The sequence below is a fragment of the Egretta garzetta genome, unplaced genomic scaffold, assembly GCF_000687185.1.
Source record: "Egretta garzetta isolate BGI_Z169 unplaced genomic scaffold, ASM68718v1 scaffold553, whole genome shotgun sequence".
Taxonomy (NCBI): Eukaryota; Metazoa; Chordata; class Aves; order Pelecaniformes; family Ardeidae; genus Egretta; species Egretta garzetta.
Window position 1 is genome coordinate 3228386 of NW_009259328.1, and position 15669 is coordinate 3244054.

Here is a 15669-nt window from a genome sequence, read left to right on the forward strand (position 1 = left end):
GCTGCCGAGGGCACCCACAGGCGCTGCTCCTACCTGGGGAACAGCACGGCCAGCTGGGAGTGCGACGGCTGTGCTGGCCTGGGCACCGGTAAGGGGCAAAGCACCCAGGTGCCCCTGGGCTGGGGCCAGGGCCCAGGCAAGGCCTGGCAGCAGGCGCCCAGGCTGGGCTTGGCAGAGCCTCTCTGCTCCAGCAGACTATCTGCAGCACATAGGCCAGACGGACATAAGAATAAGATCTTATATGTAAAAATATTCATTCAACAACAAGTATACACCACCAGCAACATTTGTCCTTAATATTTATTAATGTACACACTCAATTGAAAAGCAGAAAAATCAGCTGTGTGAAGTAATACAAATCTACCTATTTCCTAAGTCTTCCTTGTTATATATGTACTGTCATAAACTTCTGGTAAACTTTTACTCTGGAAATAATACATTCCAAGTATTTGTAAATGAATCTCAAACAGGATCTCTGTTATGTTAGGCAGCACACAGGTTTTACAGTCTTATAGACATGGAACTGCCTGCTCTTTCTCAACCCCCTTCAGCACTGGGGCCACAAAATAACCCTGTGTTGTCTTTGTTACATGATCAAATTCTCAAATATCTTGCAAAGCAGCGATTCACATTTAAACCATATAGACAAAAAACCCAAGCCTTGGTACAAACAGAATTGACACAATAAATATGTACCAATTTAGAAACAAAGTTTAACAGTCTTTTCCAATACTATTTCCTATTAGATATTTGAGAGACTAGAATCTTGAAAGTAACATTTTTCTGCAACTTCTTCAAAGAAGAAATACAAAATGTTTCTGACCAGTAAGGTAAGGAAGGTTTATGGTTTTGCTTTCACTTTCCTTTTTGCTTCCTTATGTTTCTTCAAAATATTTGAATTTTAATATAACATTATGAAAAGTTTCTAAGTTCACCTCTTTGTCTCAAACACTTTTTTTACGGATGCAGTAAAGTAATTGGTCCTGTACAATACAGGGATCCAGTAATTTACCTGACTGGATATCACAATATAATGTTACATACACTTCTATACTAAAAATTTTTACTTCTCTGGTAATTTTAAATTTTCAAGCCTTTCTAAAGGTCCTGAACTAATTTTTAATGCAAATTAAGCAAATAAGCAGCCACGTTCCCTCTTCATGCTGAGCTTTCAGCTGCACTTAGCAAGTAACAGATGTTAAAATACTCACCTCAAGCAGTAAGTTACGTCTGTCTTCCCAACCATCTTTTTCTTCACTGAGGTCTACTGATCTACAAAATAACTTAGGGCCCTCTGCACAAAACAAAGAACAAATTAATTTGGTTAAACACTTCTGAATATGCTGTGGTTTGTAACATGAGCAACACAGCAATAAAGCCAGAAGGCCTATTCTTCATATTCCTCTCTTACCCCACAACATGGCTGGCTCAAACAGAAGTGTTATTTATTACAGCCTTGTGTACTAAGAAAAGTGAAAGGCAGCAACATTTTCCTTAATATGCTGAAATACAAGTTGCAGTGAAGAGCATCTGTTTCATTAAAAGCTCAGCACCATTATCCCACATCTCCCAAGAAAATTTATGCCTGCTAAGGATTCAGAGCTCAATTTTAATGGGCTCAATTTTATTCAGGTAAGCTGGAAGATTACACTACACAAACTGTATTAACACAGTAACTTCTGCACATACATTTAATGATAGTTATGTAACATGTCTCAGGAAACAAACATTATTTAAGGCTGTCCTGACAATTTATTGTATAAAATTTCCAAAGCAATTGTTTTGGTGGCCTGTAGGTTGGGGTTTTTTTAATTTCTTTGTTTTGTTGTTGTTTTCTTTGGTTTTATCTATGAAATTTGTTACATTGACAAGAAAAAACACCACATTATTTAGTATGAAGAACCATATGGACATACGTGGCTGATAAGAATATTCAATATTTTTATATTAATTAATGTTCAGCATTTATTTTACCAGGACTTTCTCAAGGGATGTGATACCAGAATTCATACCACAAGTAAAGATGGAAATCTGCAATTTTATTTTTTTTATTTAAATCTCTCATCTGTGTTTTAACTACAAAACATTAATAACTAAGCAGTATTTTTTTCCTCATTTAATTTCAGTAAGAGTTAAAAAAAAAGTTCTGTTATACCTCTTAGTCGCTCATCATCTTTGGAGAAGAAGAAAAATCTAGCACTTTCTGTCTGTGGTAAAGAGAAAAACCTAGACAAACACAAAGGAATTTTAGCATCATGAAAGTTACTGTCAAATTCCATTAACACATGTTAAATTACATATGTAATGCTTCAGAGAAGTAGCATGCATTAAAGAACATTACTCCATAGTAAGCAAATATAAAATACAGCCTTCTATAAAAAAAATGTTTCTTAAGAAAACTTAATATATATTTGACTTTTGGCCAAACCCACTACCCAGTTAAGTTCTCATGCACTGAACTAGAAACTCAGCTTCTACATTGAACTTCAAATCAAGTGTGGCATTGGGATTTTTGAATATGACATTCTGTGCAGCAAGGAATAGTTTCCTAAGACAACTTCCATTGTTCAGAGATGTAGAGCAAAGAAGATGTTAGTGTCCCATGACCCAAGTGCTGCTATTAATATTCTCATAGCATCAAACTACTACAACCAAGTAGAAAACAAATACATATGTAACTTGCATTTCTTTGTCCCTTTCATTTTCTGATGCCTCTGACTCGTCATCACCCTCAGAACTGCTGTCTTGGAAACGTGGATCTTCTTGCCATGTGACTTCTACAGGCTTTATTGTTTCAAGTATGTAGGGCTCTGCAACAATATCACAATTTAAAAAAAAAAAAAAAAAAAAAATCAGATCATTCCCCTACTTACCAGTAAAAATTTCTACTTCAGAGTACTTGAACTGGAAAAGACAGATTTAAGGAGGACAGATACCTCCCCTCCCAGGTTTTCTATCACTCTCTGGACAGGCATGAATTTAGTCTGCTTTCTCATATGTCACAATTCACCCTCAAAATTCACAAGTAATGTCATCACAGCGCAGGGAAAACATGCAGGAGTCCTTCTGAAGCTTGTTGTTAGGGTCCAGGGTTCCATCAAGTCACTCCAACCTAACAATCATTATCAATCAACTGTGTTGGGAGTAATTGCGCCCATTCGTATTTTAGCTTGCAGAAGTTGGAATAAAAGCTTTCTTTCACTGTGAACTATCTTAGTAAGTTCTTTTGAAACTCATAATGCCTTAGCTTACTCTTTCTGTGTGTTTAAGCTATGTTATTTTCATGTATGTGTTCCTGCCTATAGTATAAACAGGCAGCTGCCAGAAGCCCAGTTTACACATAGTAACTTAAATATGTTCCCAAGCTCTTACTTCCTCACCTCACCAGAAGAACTGAGGTTACAAACCTATGGTACCTTTTTATTTTAGTGTATAAGCACAGTACTTGTCTGGATGACCAGAACAGGGAAAACACCTCCTGTACTACCTCTCTTTAGCAATATAAAACAGTTTCCAAAACCAACAGTAACTAGACTATGAAACACAAACAGTATTTTATTCAAAAGGAAGATCAGAAAATTCTACTTTGGACAAAGTGAGTATTTGCAAGTTTGAATTGTCCACATAACACCCATAGTTTTTTTGGATTTTGTTTTTGAGCACAAACTGTCTACATGTTCTCCCTTCATTGTTTCTGCATGACACACACGATCTTAAGTCAACAACAACAAAAATAATCACAAAAATCACCTAAGCAACTGAGGTATGTGCAGCGGAGAGACCGACCTTTTGTTTGTGTCAAAACAGCAGCTAGCACAGTGGCCCTCTTGCCACCAAACAGGATTCTTATGCAATATAAACCAGTAACTGTTCATAACAGCAAATATAAGACACAGTGCTGAAGAGTAGTTCTCGGTGCTAAGAAATTTGGGAACTCTGAACTACACCTCCGCTCAGGTATTTTACACTTTGTTCTGGAGATCTCTTAGATACTCTGAAACCCCTATTACTGCATTCAGGAGACACAGCATACTTTCTGAAGTCAGCAGAAACGTGGGAGTTTAGTTTTGGGGGTTTTTTTGTTTGTTTTTAATTTCAGTTAACTTCACACAGTTTCTTTTATTTCCTACATTGCTACTTGTTAAGTGACTTGATTTCAGATCTTTTAATCTTGATTTCGTAACATTTGATTTTATCTTAGGTTAGGACACCCCAAGCATGTAGCATTGAGTTTCAATTTTCTAAAGGTACAATAATAAAACCAAGTACATAATAAAATGTTCTTGGATCTTGAGGTCAATTCTTAAGACTTTCTTTTGCTCATAATACTACCTTAATTAACACATTTTATTTAAAATCTTGTTGGTTTATATGAAACCTGATTTTATCTCTGTATCATCTTTTTCCCTGTTTAATTGACAAATTCAGTGGATAACAAGTTTTTCCATCACTGTTCAAAAAACAATGAAAGAATAATTTGTTCTCAAAGCATCCCTTTCAGAATTCCTAGGATGCAAGCATGAATTAAATGTGATTGAACCACAACAATCTTGCCAAGTATAAGAGAAGAATCATAATGATTTTGCATACTTACTTACTTTTGCCTCTGAAAATATCTTGGATTCTGAATTTCTATATGCTTTATAACTCTACTGTGTCTGACATAAGCTACTCATTAGAAATTGTACCATTATATATGTTCTGCTGTTACCTTCTTTTGTGCCCAACTCCTCCGTGTCTCCAAAGAAGGAAAATCTGAAACCACTAGACTTCTGAGCTACGTTACTCCCACCATTAGATCCCAAATGGTCAGGTGGGGTGGAGTCCTCCGCATCATCTTTGTCCCAGGGTATTTCTTCTTTTTTTTCTGATTTGCTCTTTGAAGATCCAAACAACTCTTTTAAATCAACAGCAACATCATAATACATTTCTTTAGACACTTCAGGCAGTTTCTCACTCTCTTCCCTCTTCTTCTTCCTTTTAGCTTTACTGAAATGAGATTATTGAAGGATAGTAACACAGCACATGTATTTTTAAAAGAAAGGTAAGAGGCAACTTTGCTATTAATGTCTTCCTAAACTTAGCTAAGGAAGCTAATGACAAGTTCACTTTTAAGGTTTGGGGTTGGGTTTTTTGTCTAGTGGTGGAATTATAGTTACTAAGCTGTAATATTACCTCTCTCTTTCTGTTGTGCTTGGTTTCCTTTCAAAAACTGCATGGTCTTGTCTTGTGGGATCATAGCGGAGGGCATTAATATCTCTAGAAAAACAGAAAGGAAAAGAAAAACCGTGAGACATTATAAATGCTCACCTGAAAGCTACCCCAAACCTTTACAGTCAGATTCAAATTCACATTGACTTCCTTACCAAAAAAGCTCCAAATCATCCAAAACCTAACTGGCATTTAGAAAGTACCTGCTAGTCAGTTTCTGGGTCAGGAAAAAATGTAAACAGAAGTGGCTTTAATCAAATTGTATATTTCATATAAAACATAGACCTCAAGCTGTGTGTGTTATGCAGTAAGTTTATACCTGCATCTGTTGATCTTTTGAGGAGTTGTATCAATATAGCTATCCACATTGATAGATCTTTCTATATCTATTTCTTCCAGTACCAAACATTGCATAAATTCAAATAGTTTAAGAATGGGGAGAGGAAGACACCCCCTCCCTCCCAACCAACGAAAAACCCTCCACATTACACCCACCTTTCAAAATCTAAACATTTTGGGGACTTTCAGCTAAAGCAGTTTAAGGTTTAGACTGACCTCAATACTAATGTAGCAAAGCCCAAGCTGTCTTATGGCAATGCAAGAAGGTAATCACTTATTTCTCCTCCTCTCCCTCAATTAATACTTATGGCATAAATTAACTGCTTTTAAATGGTTACATACTATATCATTAACTGGGTATTAGAGAACACTGTCATTCACAAACTTTCCTAAGATGACCTCTTGGATTGCACAGATTCTTTCCCCCTCTGCTTAATCTTTAGAAAATACATGAAGATCTGTACAGAAGTGATAGAATTAAATATGATTGTGCAGCAGTCACAATGGTATTTAGCAGTCAGCAGTCAAATGATGCAACTCCAATAGTGAGTGTAAGACTTTACTAATTGCACACTCTAGCATTACCCTATTCAGTCCACAGACCAATTTCTGTTAAAGTGCACAGTTAAGTGTCACAACACTTCCAATAGTACATTTCCAAACCTATCTCATCATCCTCTAATGAAGGTTAGAGCATGCCCAGCAGCAACACATAAATTTTTAATTTAATGAACAAATTTCTCAAAAGCAGAAATACAGGTAAATGAAAAAAAAAATTCTCCACTGAAAAATAACTTTGATGCTAATCACTTGTAGGCCAGAGAAAACAATAACCTTATTAACTGCTATGGAAGTTAGAGTCTAACTTACCAACCTATTGCCCAACTCACACATTCTTTGCTTAGCCAACTTAAGTTTGTCTCCACAGAGAACCTAAATATATCTTACATAGGCAAGGACTTTTTAAAATATTAATTTTCATAATCAACAATCCAATCATTCAAAATCTACCAGAAAAACTCAAGCAGGCATCCCATAATTTTTTCCCTAAAATAATGATAATTACCAGCTGTATAATCTATTGGGACATTCAAGTTGGAGAACTGCATTAAAGGCTGACTTGAAATGCACACAACAGAGAAGGAAATACTTTCCTCAGTCAGCTGGGAAGAAATTTTAGTTGTGCAATACTGGCAAAAAATTAAGCCTTCCTAAATTTCCTTCTTTTCCCATAATGGATGATTCATACTTGAATTTCTTAGCATTTGAGGCTGCTTTAGTTGATTTAGGGTGCTCCAGGTTGATATTCAAGAGGCTTCCCAGTATTTGCAGATTTTTCTTTTTCTCTGCAGCAAGCTCTTCTTCATCTGCCTTCAAGATATTTGTCTCTGCTAAGAGAAAAATAAATACATTATTTTTTCATTGTTATGACCCGAGTAAACCTCTAATATTTGATATATAACAGTACTAGAAGAGCTCACACATATCAACACATCACTTCCTTTATTTTAAAGCTACTTGGAGGCTTTCTTCCTTGTAATCTTTTATTAGAATGTCACGGGCATCTATTTCATGTGAAAGTCAGATCAGTTATTTAACCTGTTCCCTACTTATATCACGTAACTGTGCAACTACTCTGCCACTGATAGACGCTGTCAAGAAGATCACATTAAAGCAATGAAGGGAGTAGCAGAACTAGGCAAAAATTTAAGTTTCAGAAACAAATTCTGAATCTTGAAAACTAGGTTAACAATCTCAGTTGGGGGGGGAAATATTTAAAAATTTTTGCCTTTTTCAGCTTTTCTGCCTTCTGCTGTTAAAAATAAAAAAAACCCAACCCTTCCTTCCTAAGGCTGCCAAATCAGCCGTGGACTGCAGGATAACTACAAAACATTTTAAATTAATATAATGGTCAAAAGGTTTATTAAAATAAGTCACCACTTATTCTGTGAAAAACACAGATAAACACATTCTGATATCATCTTGTATTAAAAAAAAAAAAAGAGTCAAATATCAATTTGTCAACCAAGAAAGTCTCATTCAGCTATTACAAATAGTTTTGCAACATACACATTTAAGGAAACACAACTACGCACAACAGAGTTGGGTTATTTTCTTTAAGGAATCACCAAAGAAGCACGAGTAGTCCGTAAGTTGCTTCAAGCATCAAAATTAAGGCTCCATGATCAGCTCTATTACTATCATTAACCAGGAAATAGAAGCAGGTTTACCTTCTTCTTCACTGTCACTTTCAAGGAATCGAGCATCCATGCGAAATCTTTCATCTGTGCCAAATCGTGATTGCAATTTCAAGAGCTAAACAAAAGGAAATAGATTCTATTAAGCACTGGAGAAAAAAAAAAAAAAGTCATCAACATCGAGTAACTTTTTTTCCCCCCATTATAATTATGCCAACATACTAATGACCTTTAGCTCTTGATGCCTTTTCCAGAAATTCCTTTGTATTCAAAGATGACAACATCAGAGAAACAACCCCCGCCCCCCAACACACATTTTGTCCATAGCTACCGTTTCCTCTATTTAAGAGAATTCTATTGCAAGTTTGTCAAAATCATATTCAACAAGTATGCAAACGTACATTTTATGTTCTTCTGAATAAGTGTTATGGAGACTTAGAGTAAAACTAAATTACAGTAATGGGTTCACTCACTTTTTCGCCAGCTTTGCCTTCAAACTGGGGCTTAATTTTGAATCTCTCGTTGTCTGTATTATCTTGCTCATCCTCACTGCTTTCAAACAGTCTGCCTGAAGTTTTAGGAGCAGATTTATCCTTTGTCAGACAAAAAGAAAATACAGAAAAGCATCCGTTTACCTAAGTTAGAGGAAAGAGTATGAATTCTGTTCATGTGCTTTCCAGTTGAAGTGGATTTCTAGAACAACCAGCTCACTTGTTGATCCATGCACTTCAAATATTACATTGTATACACAACTTGTACAATTAATTCTGTTTCACAGTTATGACTTAAATATTAGCATAGGCAAAATATCCATATAAAGGGTAACTCAGGTTTTACAATATGAGAACGTTAGGTATAAAAAACCCAACTTTCTGATTACGTCAATGGAGATCGATTCAAAAAGATCAGTGTCTAATTATATCCTTTCTGAACAAGTCTCATTTATGGTATGAACTCTAGGACTTAGTTTAAGTCAGTTGATAAATATCCATGATTACATAAGGTAAGCACTCCATGGCTTCAAAACAATTTTCCATAGAATTAGAGGGTCTTTTAAAGAAAAGGAAAAATATAGGCCAAGATATATACGCATAAAAAGTGCTAAATGTGAGGAAAAGTGAGAAAAGAAGGTTTTAACTAAATAGTGAGAATGGTCCAAATCCTACTTTGTTTATGAAGAAAAAAATCCAACAAAAGCAAAACCAATCGTTTAAAGCTTTAGCAGAGATGTGACTAAAAAACGTGATGATACAAGAAGTTCTCTTCCAGAAAAAAGGACTTAATTCTGCTGAAAGCATGGCGGTAAAATCCTGAGGAGCCTGTTAAATAAGGTCTCAGTTAGGTAAGGTGCAAAGAGAAAGTCCCCCAGAATTTCTGTGGACCCCAACATCACTTTAAAAACAAGACACTGCATTAATACAGATGCTTTGTCCACAGTGTTGGAAAGAGCAGAGTCCTTCTACACTACTCAAGCCAAATCTCTTCACCTTTGACTAGAAGTAGTGAAATTTCAAAACTAATTATGCATAAGCCCTATAACTTAAACATTCTTTTTCTTTTAATCAAAGTTAGAATATCTTTTATACAAGTCTCAGTCACCTTACAAATTCTCCAAGTTCTCCAGCTTTATCAGATGCATGGTTAAGTTCTCCAAAACCTGTTTCATGTTAGCAAAAAAAGAAGAATCATCCATAGTAATTCAAACCACATCTACCTTTTTCTGTCACTTCACTATGAAAAAGTCTTCAGAATAAAAGGCATAGCCACATTGATATGGAATTACCTCACAGAATGCTGGACTTTTTCCCAGTAACACTTACTTCTTCATGCGTATTTCCCAAACTCACATCTTTCTTCAACATCTCATATACTTCAGCTTCACATTCCACATCTGAATCGAATACGATGTGTTTATGCTTGCCTGCTGGCTGGCTATCCTATGTAAGAATGAGACTGTCAAATCAAACATATCAAATACTTGCTACAGTCATATATAAATACCTAAAAGACATTTCCATGACATGAAAGGAGAAATCTACTATTCCTCTTGCAACTCTAGAGACGTTCCAGGAATCATTTTGTATACACTCAAAAGAAAACTTTCAATGCAATCAGAAACTCCAGAATATGATTTTAAAATACCTTAAACCCCTTTTCTTTTACTGCATACTATTCAGATAGAAGTTGAGAGTGTCATTACCAGATTTGAAAGAGCTCCTTGAATGAGTTTCTTCTGCAATTCTCTCTCTTTCTGTCTCTCTTCTAGAGCTGCCAGCCTCCTCTGGTTATCCTGCAACTGTTTCTTTTCTGTATTAGTTTCCTTTGAAGCAGCAGCATGAAGACAAAGGTTCTTATTTTCCAGAAGGCTTGTCTTCCCTTTCTCACACATATTAGCTTCACATTCTGGATTTTTATTGTTTACATCCCTCAATTTTTTTGACAGCAGTTTTGGGCTTTTCAGTTTTCGTGTAATGGGTTTCTGTGACACTGCAGCATTACTATCCATGTCGCTGCTCTCATCTTCGCTGTGATCAGTACTAGGACCAGCACCTCTGTGCCCTGAATTTTGGTCTTCTTGCAAAGAACTTGCATCTTTGCTTTTTCCCTGTAAAGGTGGCTGGGAAACAGGCTGATCACTCTCATCTGCTACAGAGGCAGCATCTGACAATTCCCTTTGCTGTTCACAGTGCATATTTTGTCTCTTTTTACTGCTGACTTCAAGTGAATGGTTCTTAGACTGACTTTTAGATGACTCCTCCCCACAACAAGAAATACAAGCTTCAAGACCTAAAGTTTCTACAGAACCCTTCTTCAAACCAGTGCTGTCCTGAGTTAACTCTTTTTTACAAAGGGACCCCATTCCTCTGAAGGGCTGATATTTCAAACACGAATTATTTTGTCCCTTGGAGATTTCTTCATCAGCATTCTCCTCCCCTGCTAAAATTGCAGCAACGATATCTTTGGGACAGATACATTTTTTTTTAACTGCAGGGTGAAATTTAGAAAGTTTTCCATTTGCTTCAACACTGCATCGACCAGAACTCTGTGCACTGTCCGATTCTTCTGCTGGTGTCCCAGTGTTTTCAGTAGCTAATGCTTTTAAGTCATCTAATGTAAGGTCTAAGCGATAACAGTTTTGCATCATGGATTCATAATCAGAACTGATGTCAGACTCCCCTTTCTCAGGCTCTGAATAAGAGCTTTCACTGTCACTTGTCTTTGTTATACTGTTAATTGCTGTACTCTGTAATGCAGCAATTTTGGATTTTTTAGTTTTGCCTTTTCTTTCAAGGTATTCTTCTTTTAAATTGCAAGTTTTCAGTGAGGAGCCATTTACCAAATCACATTTTTTGTTAGTTAGTATTTCTTTATTTTCCACCTTCACCTGTTTAGAATTTTCTGAAGTTGCAGGTTTCCTGCTACTTAGATCTGGAGTTTTACTCTCAGCAATAATTTCGTCTGTATCTGCTGAATCATAGCCATTATCATATTCTGCACTCTCTTTCTTTCCGCAGCTTCCATTGATCGCTTTCTTCATGGCATATGGATTGCTTAAGGACCAGTGACTACTGTATTTTAATTCAAAATTCTCCCCAACAATTTCCAAGTTGTCACTTTTAGTCCCGACATTTTCAGCTTTCTGTATTTCTAACTCCTTCTTTATAATTGCTCCGATTTCCTCTTTGGAATCAATGTCACTCTCAGAAACATCCATATTATTTAGCACAGTAACTCCAGAAACATTGCTTTTATCTGATAACCAACCTATCCCTGATATTTTACTATTAAGACTGCTTGATGAAGGCAATTTAGACTTCTCACTGGATTTGGATTTTGATCTTTGATCTAGTTGTGATGAGCTTGTGTTTCTGGAACGTGACTGGCACCCAGAAGAGAGAACTACTGCTCCATTCAGAGCTTCACTGCCCAGTTGCCTCAGTTTTTTAGGTGGCTTCTTAGTTGCAGGGAACTCTCCTTGCCGCTTCTTGGTTATGCTGTCATCTCTCCCTTCCAAGTGCCAAGTGAGCTCGGATATAGGAGTTACACGCGTCAAGTCTGGTTCCAGCTTTCTAAGGTTATGGCAATATTTTGATGGGTCATATTTCACAATGTTAGTCCGAGTTAAGGAATTAAACCAACATGATTCTTTCAGCAAGCAGACTTCCAATCTTTATGAACAGGCTAAATTCTGTGTGAAAGGACAACAAAGAGTCCTTTTTAATGTTATGACCATAAGCCTTTAAGCAACTGGCTTGCAGTCTAAAAAAATTATTCAAATCACACAAACTTACTCCAAGATTTACTTGGGGGATTCAGTAAATCAAATATGATGTAATAGTCCATATTAAGACTGTTAAGCAAATGTTTTCCCATATGATGAAAGAAAGAAGGGAATTGTGCCTACGCCCAACGAATAGGAAAAGGATATTTTATTTTTTTGTTGACTCCTGAGATGCAGGATAGGCAAGACTCTGCCGAATTTACCAACAACCCATTTCTAAAAGACAAGAAAAATAATCAGCGTTAAACAAAACAGGATTGGAAGTAACCCTGGAATAAAACAAGATGTATGTTCCTTGGTAACAGAAACACTAATGAAGAACCATCTGTGACTAATTCTCTTTTTGTTTACTCTCTTAAGTGAGATATATTTATACTATTTGCAACTTAGCCAGTTTCCTTCTCAAAAAAAGAAAAAGCCAAAAACAACCAACCAAAACCCCAAATTGCTACAACCTGCAAGTAAAGAGCAACGAAGAACTGCATTTCTTTAAAAGCACTATTTTTAATATGAGGCTTCTGGTTTATGAATTACAGTGGTAACTATACAGACAGGATGACTGTTATTTTGCCCTTTTCCCCTTTCTCACTAAAAAATTAAAAATTCCCCATCACCCTGCAAAAACATTCTGTGCTTAGCAAATAATTTTGAAGACTTTGTAGCAAATATAATTTTTGTTGCCCAAATTTGCATGTTCAGTGATTTTATTCCAAGTCTTACTTTTGTAAGCATGTGTAGACCCTGATCCTGAACATGCTGAAGCACAGAGATTAGTTCCTGACCACCCAGCTGCCAAAAATGTACATGCTGTATAAAAATAAGACACATGTAGTCTTTACATGCTTTTAAGGGTGACACAAAGATATTCCCAACATAAACGAGTAACAAAGTATTTACTAATTTAACATGACAAGAAAGGACAGTATGATTGTGATTATTTCCAGTCATTTCAGTGAACAGGAGCACTCTACATGTCTACACACAAGGTATTTCTTTAGACTACTTTTCACAAGTTGGACTGTTGCTCAATAAAAGTTTCTTTACCTAAAGCATAGAGATTTGACATAAATTTAGATGCAATAAGCTTGTGCCCAATTTTGGTTTTTGTTTTGTTTTAATTCTCTGTACATCTACCCCACCATACCTTATGGTCTGGCACCTCTGTACCTGGTACTGCTTTCATATGAAAGTCTACAACTCCAGCCTTCTTCAGTGATTTTAAAATACACCTCCCTCTCCATGGTGAGCCTGTGCCAAGAAGTACATCATATATGATAAAAAGTCTGCTGGTGTGCTAAATTATAGCTGGCAGTGACACTCTCCCACAGAACAGTAGCCATTCACTACTTAAGGAATCAACATATCTGGTACCTTTAAGGGAATAATGATGCAAAACACGTTGCAGTATCTAATATGCACCAACAGTCCACCAATGTCAATAAAAATTAGAATTAATGAGAGCGTAGCAGATGAAAGCGCAGCCATAATGGTAATAGATAAACAGAAAAAGGGTAACTTTGGCAACAAGGTATGTTTTAAAAAAAATTATTTTTACCTATGCAAAAAGCTTTCTTTGGCCAACTCAATTTGCAGTGTCCCCCCTTTCCATTTTGTTTTATTTAAAATTGACATGCCTGTAAAACAAGGAGACAGGAAACAAATACTTTCTACATTATAAAAATACACATTAGACTTAACTATGACATAACTATGACAGTTTTAAGTTTCTTTAGCATGATCTTATACTCCATTACTCACCTGATATAAGACTGTACATGAAAGGTCTAATACCCTAATCTTATACAAGAAGATTTACATCCAGAATTAAAGTTCTGTCTTCAAGAGAGTCATTCAAGTTTGCATGGTTCAGTTCAAATACAAACCTGAAAATTCAGATACATGGACCCTGAAGTTTCTACGCTACTGTCAGGTAGGCTCTACCCTACTTAACTTCTGTACTTTGGAAAACACAGTTAAGCAGTATTGAAAACCAAAGGGAAAAGCCTTGTACTTAGAACTTAAGGAAATTAAGTATCAAGGGCTGGGTTAACTTTTAGTTGTTCTCAAATAGCTTTCCTATTCGTAATGGGAACATTCCCTAGATAAAAGGGCACATTACCAATCCCCCTTTTCAGGTATAGGTATTGTCACCTGCCATTTTGCTGCTACATATTACAGAGGTGGTTTTATAACTCCACCAGTAGTTTTGTAATCCAACTATTTTGGGATTTGTAAAATTGCTTTAACAGAAGCATGCTTTACATAAACGCCCCTTCCGGGTTTCCTCTGACATCAAGTCCCTTCTAATATTTTACGGACCTGATGAAAGCATTTGAAGCACAATTCCTATATTTTTTTTTCATAAAAGGGTTAGAACGAACTCATAAATCACTTATTTCAGTCACAAGGCATCTTTTTAATCTGCATATATCTACTTACTGAAAACTCCAGTAGAGCAACCTCCGTAAAATTGCAGCTTAAAGAAAATGGAATAAAGATGACAACTGAATGAAACAGGGTCTACCTTGACCACAACCTGATTTGACGCTAGATGCATTATCAGTAATGCAACTTGACTCAAAAATGTAATTATTTAAAAAAAATATATATACACTTACACTTTCTAAGATCTGCATCAGAAATGTTGACACTGATGTAGGCAAAAGTTTTCATGGGGTTCCCTGTTCAATGATAAACATTCAGTTAACTTCTATATAATTTCAATGTTTCCTTTAAAACTGAAAACTAAACTATTTCCTGAAAATAGTCTCCAAAGCAAAAAAATCCATTTCACACTACAAATAAAAAACAATTCACTTTTAAAGGATGATGCAAAACCATTACCCTGATCATCTTTTCTGGTAATAATCTCTGCATCCAAAACATGCCCAAACTTGCCAAATCTTTCTTGCAGTTCAGCCTTCGAAACCGTATGGCCAAGCCCTCCAACATATAAGCGTTTTAAAACCTGTTTCTTCTCCATGTTGAAAAGTCACGCTCTCACACCTGTTAACGCACACTGTTTTACTGCAATAAGATAAAAAATAGTTCACCAACACTTATATTGCAGACGTTAATACAATCAGAACACCTAATCACGCAACCGATTGTCCCATCAGAGGCCCTCCTTAAAAAACCTTTTGAGGACTCCTTTGCTCTGCACCAGGTTGCACGCTCTGCTCCGGCCCAGCATTGCTACAAGCAACCAGGGTTTAAGCATTGGGAGTTTTTTGTTGGTTTTTGCATTTTTTTAAAAACCTTGAAGCCTATGACCGGGTGCATAACAACACGTGCCAACAGCTCTTAGCAACATAACCTTTCTAAGGATTATTCTCAGCGAGGGGAAGCCACCCTCAGACCCAACAGGCGAGACCGAGGCCACCTCCGCAGCTCCGAGACCCGCCACTCCGCCGGGACGCGACACCGCTCCCTCACCGCCTCCATGTGCGAGCCTCCCAGCGCCACTCAATTTACATTCCCCCTCGGATCCCTTCCTTAGAGCTCACTCGGAAAAAAAAAAAAAACGTTCCGCCTCCTGGAGCCGCCGGGTTCCCATTGCCTCCTCTCCTTTTTCGGGTTTTCGTTTCCGGCCGGTCAAGTATGATTGGAACACACAGGTTGGGTCTCGTGGCTTCGGAG

At 36.7% G+C, this 15669-nt stretch overlaps 1 protein-coding gene across 1 annotated transcript in view; it reads right to left on the reverse strand.

The window, feature by feature from the left end:
• Positions 1-15448, reverse strand: part of NOL8 (nucleolar protein 8) — a 29715-nt gene extending 14267 nt beyond the window's left edge. Inside the window, 17 exon segments of the mRNA XM_035892225.1 lie at positions 34-236; positions 1212-1294; positions 2156-2226; positions 2684-2810; positions 4712-4989; positions 5176-5259; positions 6800-6938; positions 7782-7866; positions 8222-8341; positions 9569-9685; positions 9949-11859; positions 12178-12246; positions 13175-13262; positions 13264-13278; positions 13586-13664; positions 14649-14711; positions 14875-15448. Coding sequence (XP_035748118.1) covers positions 34-236; positions 1212-1294; positions 2156-2226; positions 2684-2810; positions 4712-4989; positions 5176-5259; positions 6800-6938; positions 7782-7866; positions 8222-8341; positions 9569-9685; positions 9949-11859; positions 12178-12246; positions 13175-13262; positions 13264-13278; positions 13586-13664; positions 14649-14711; positions 14875-15013 — 3671 coding nt within the window. The 5' untranslated portion in view covers positions 15014-15448.
• Between the last annotated feature and the right edge of the window lie 221 nt (positions 15449-15669).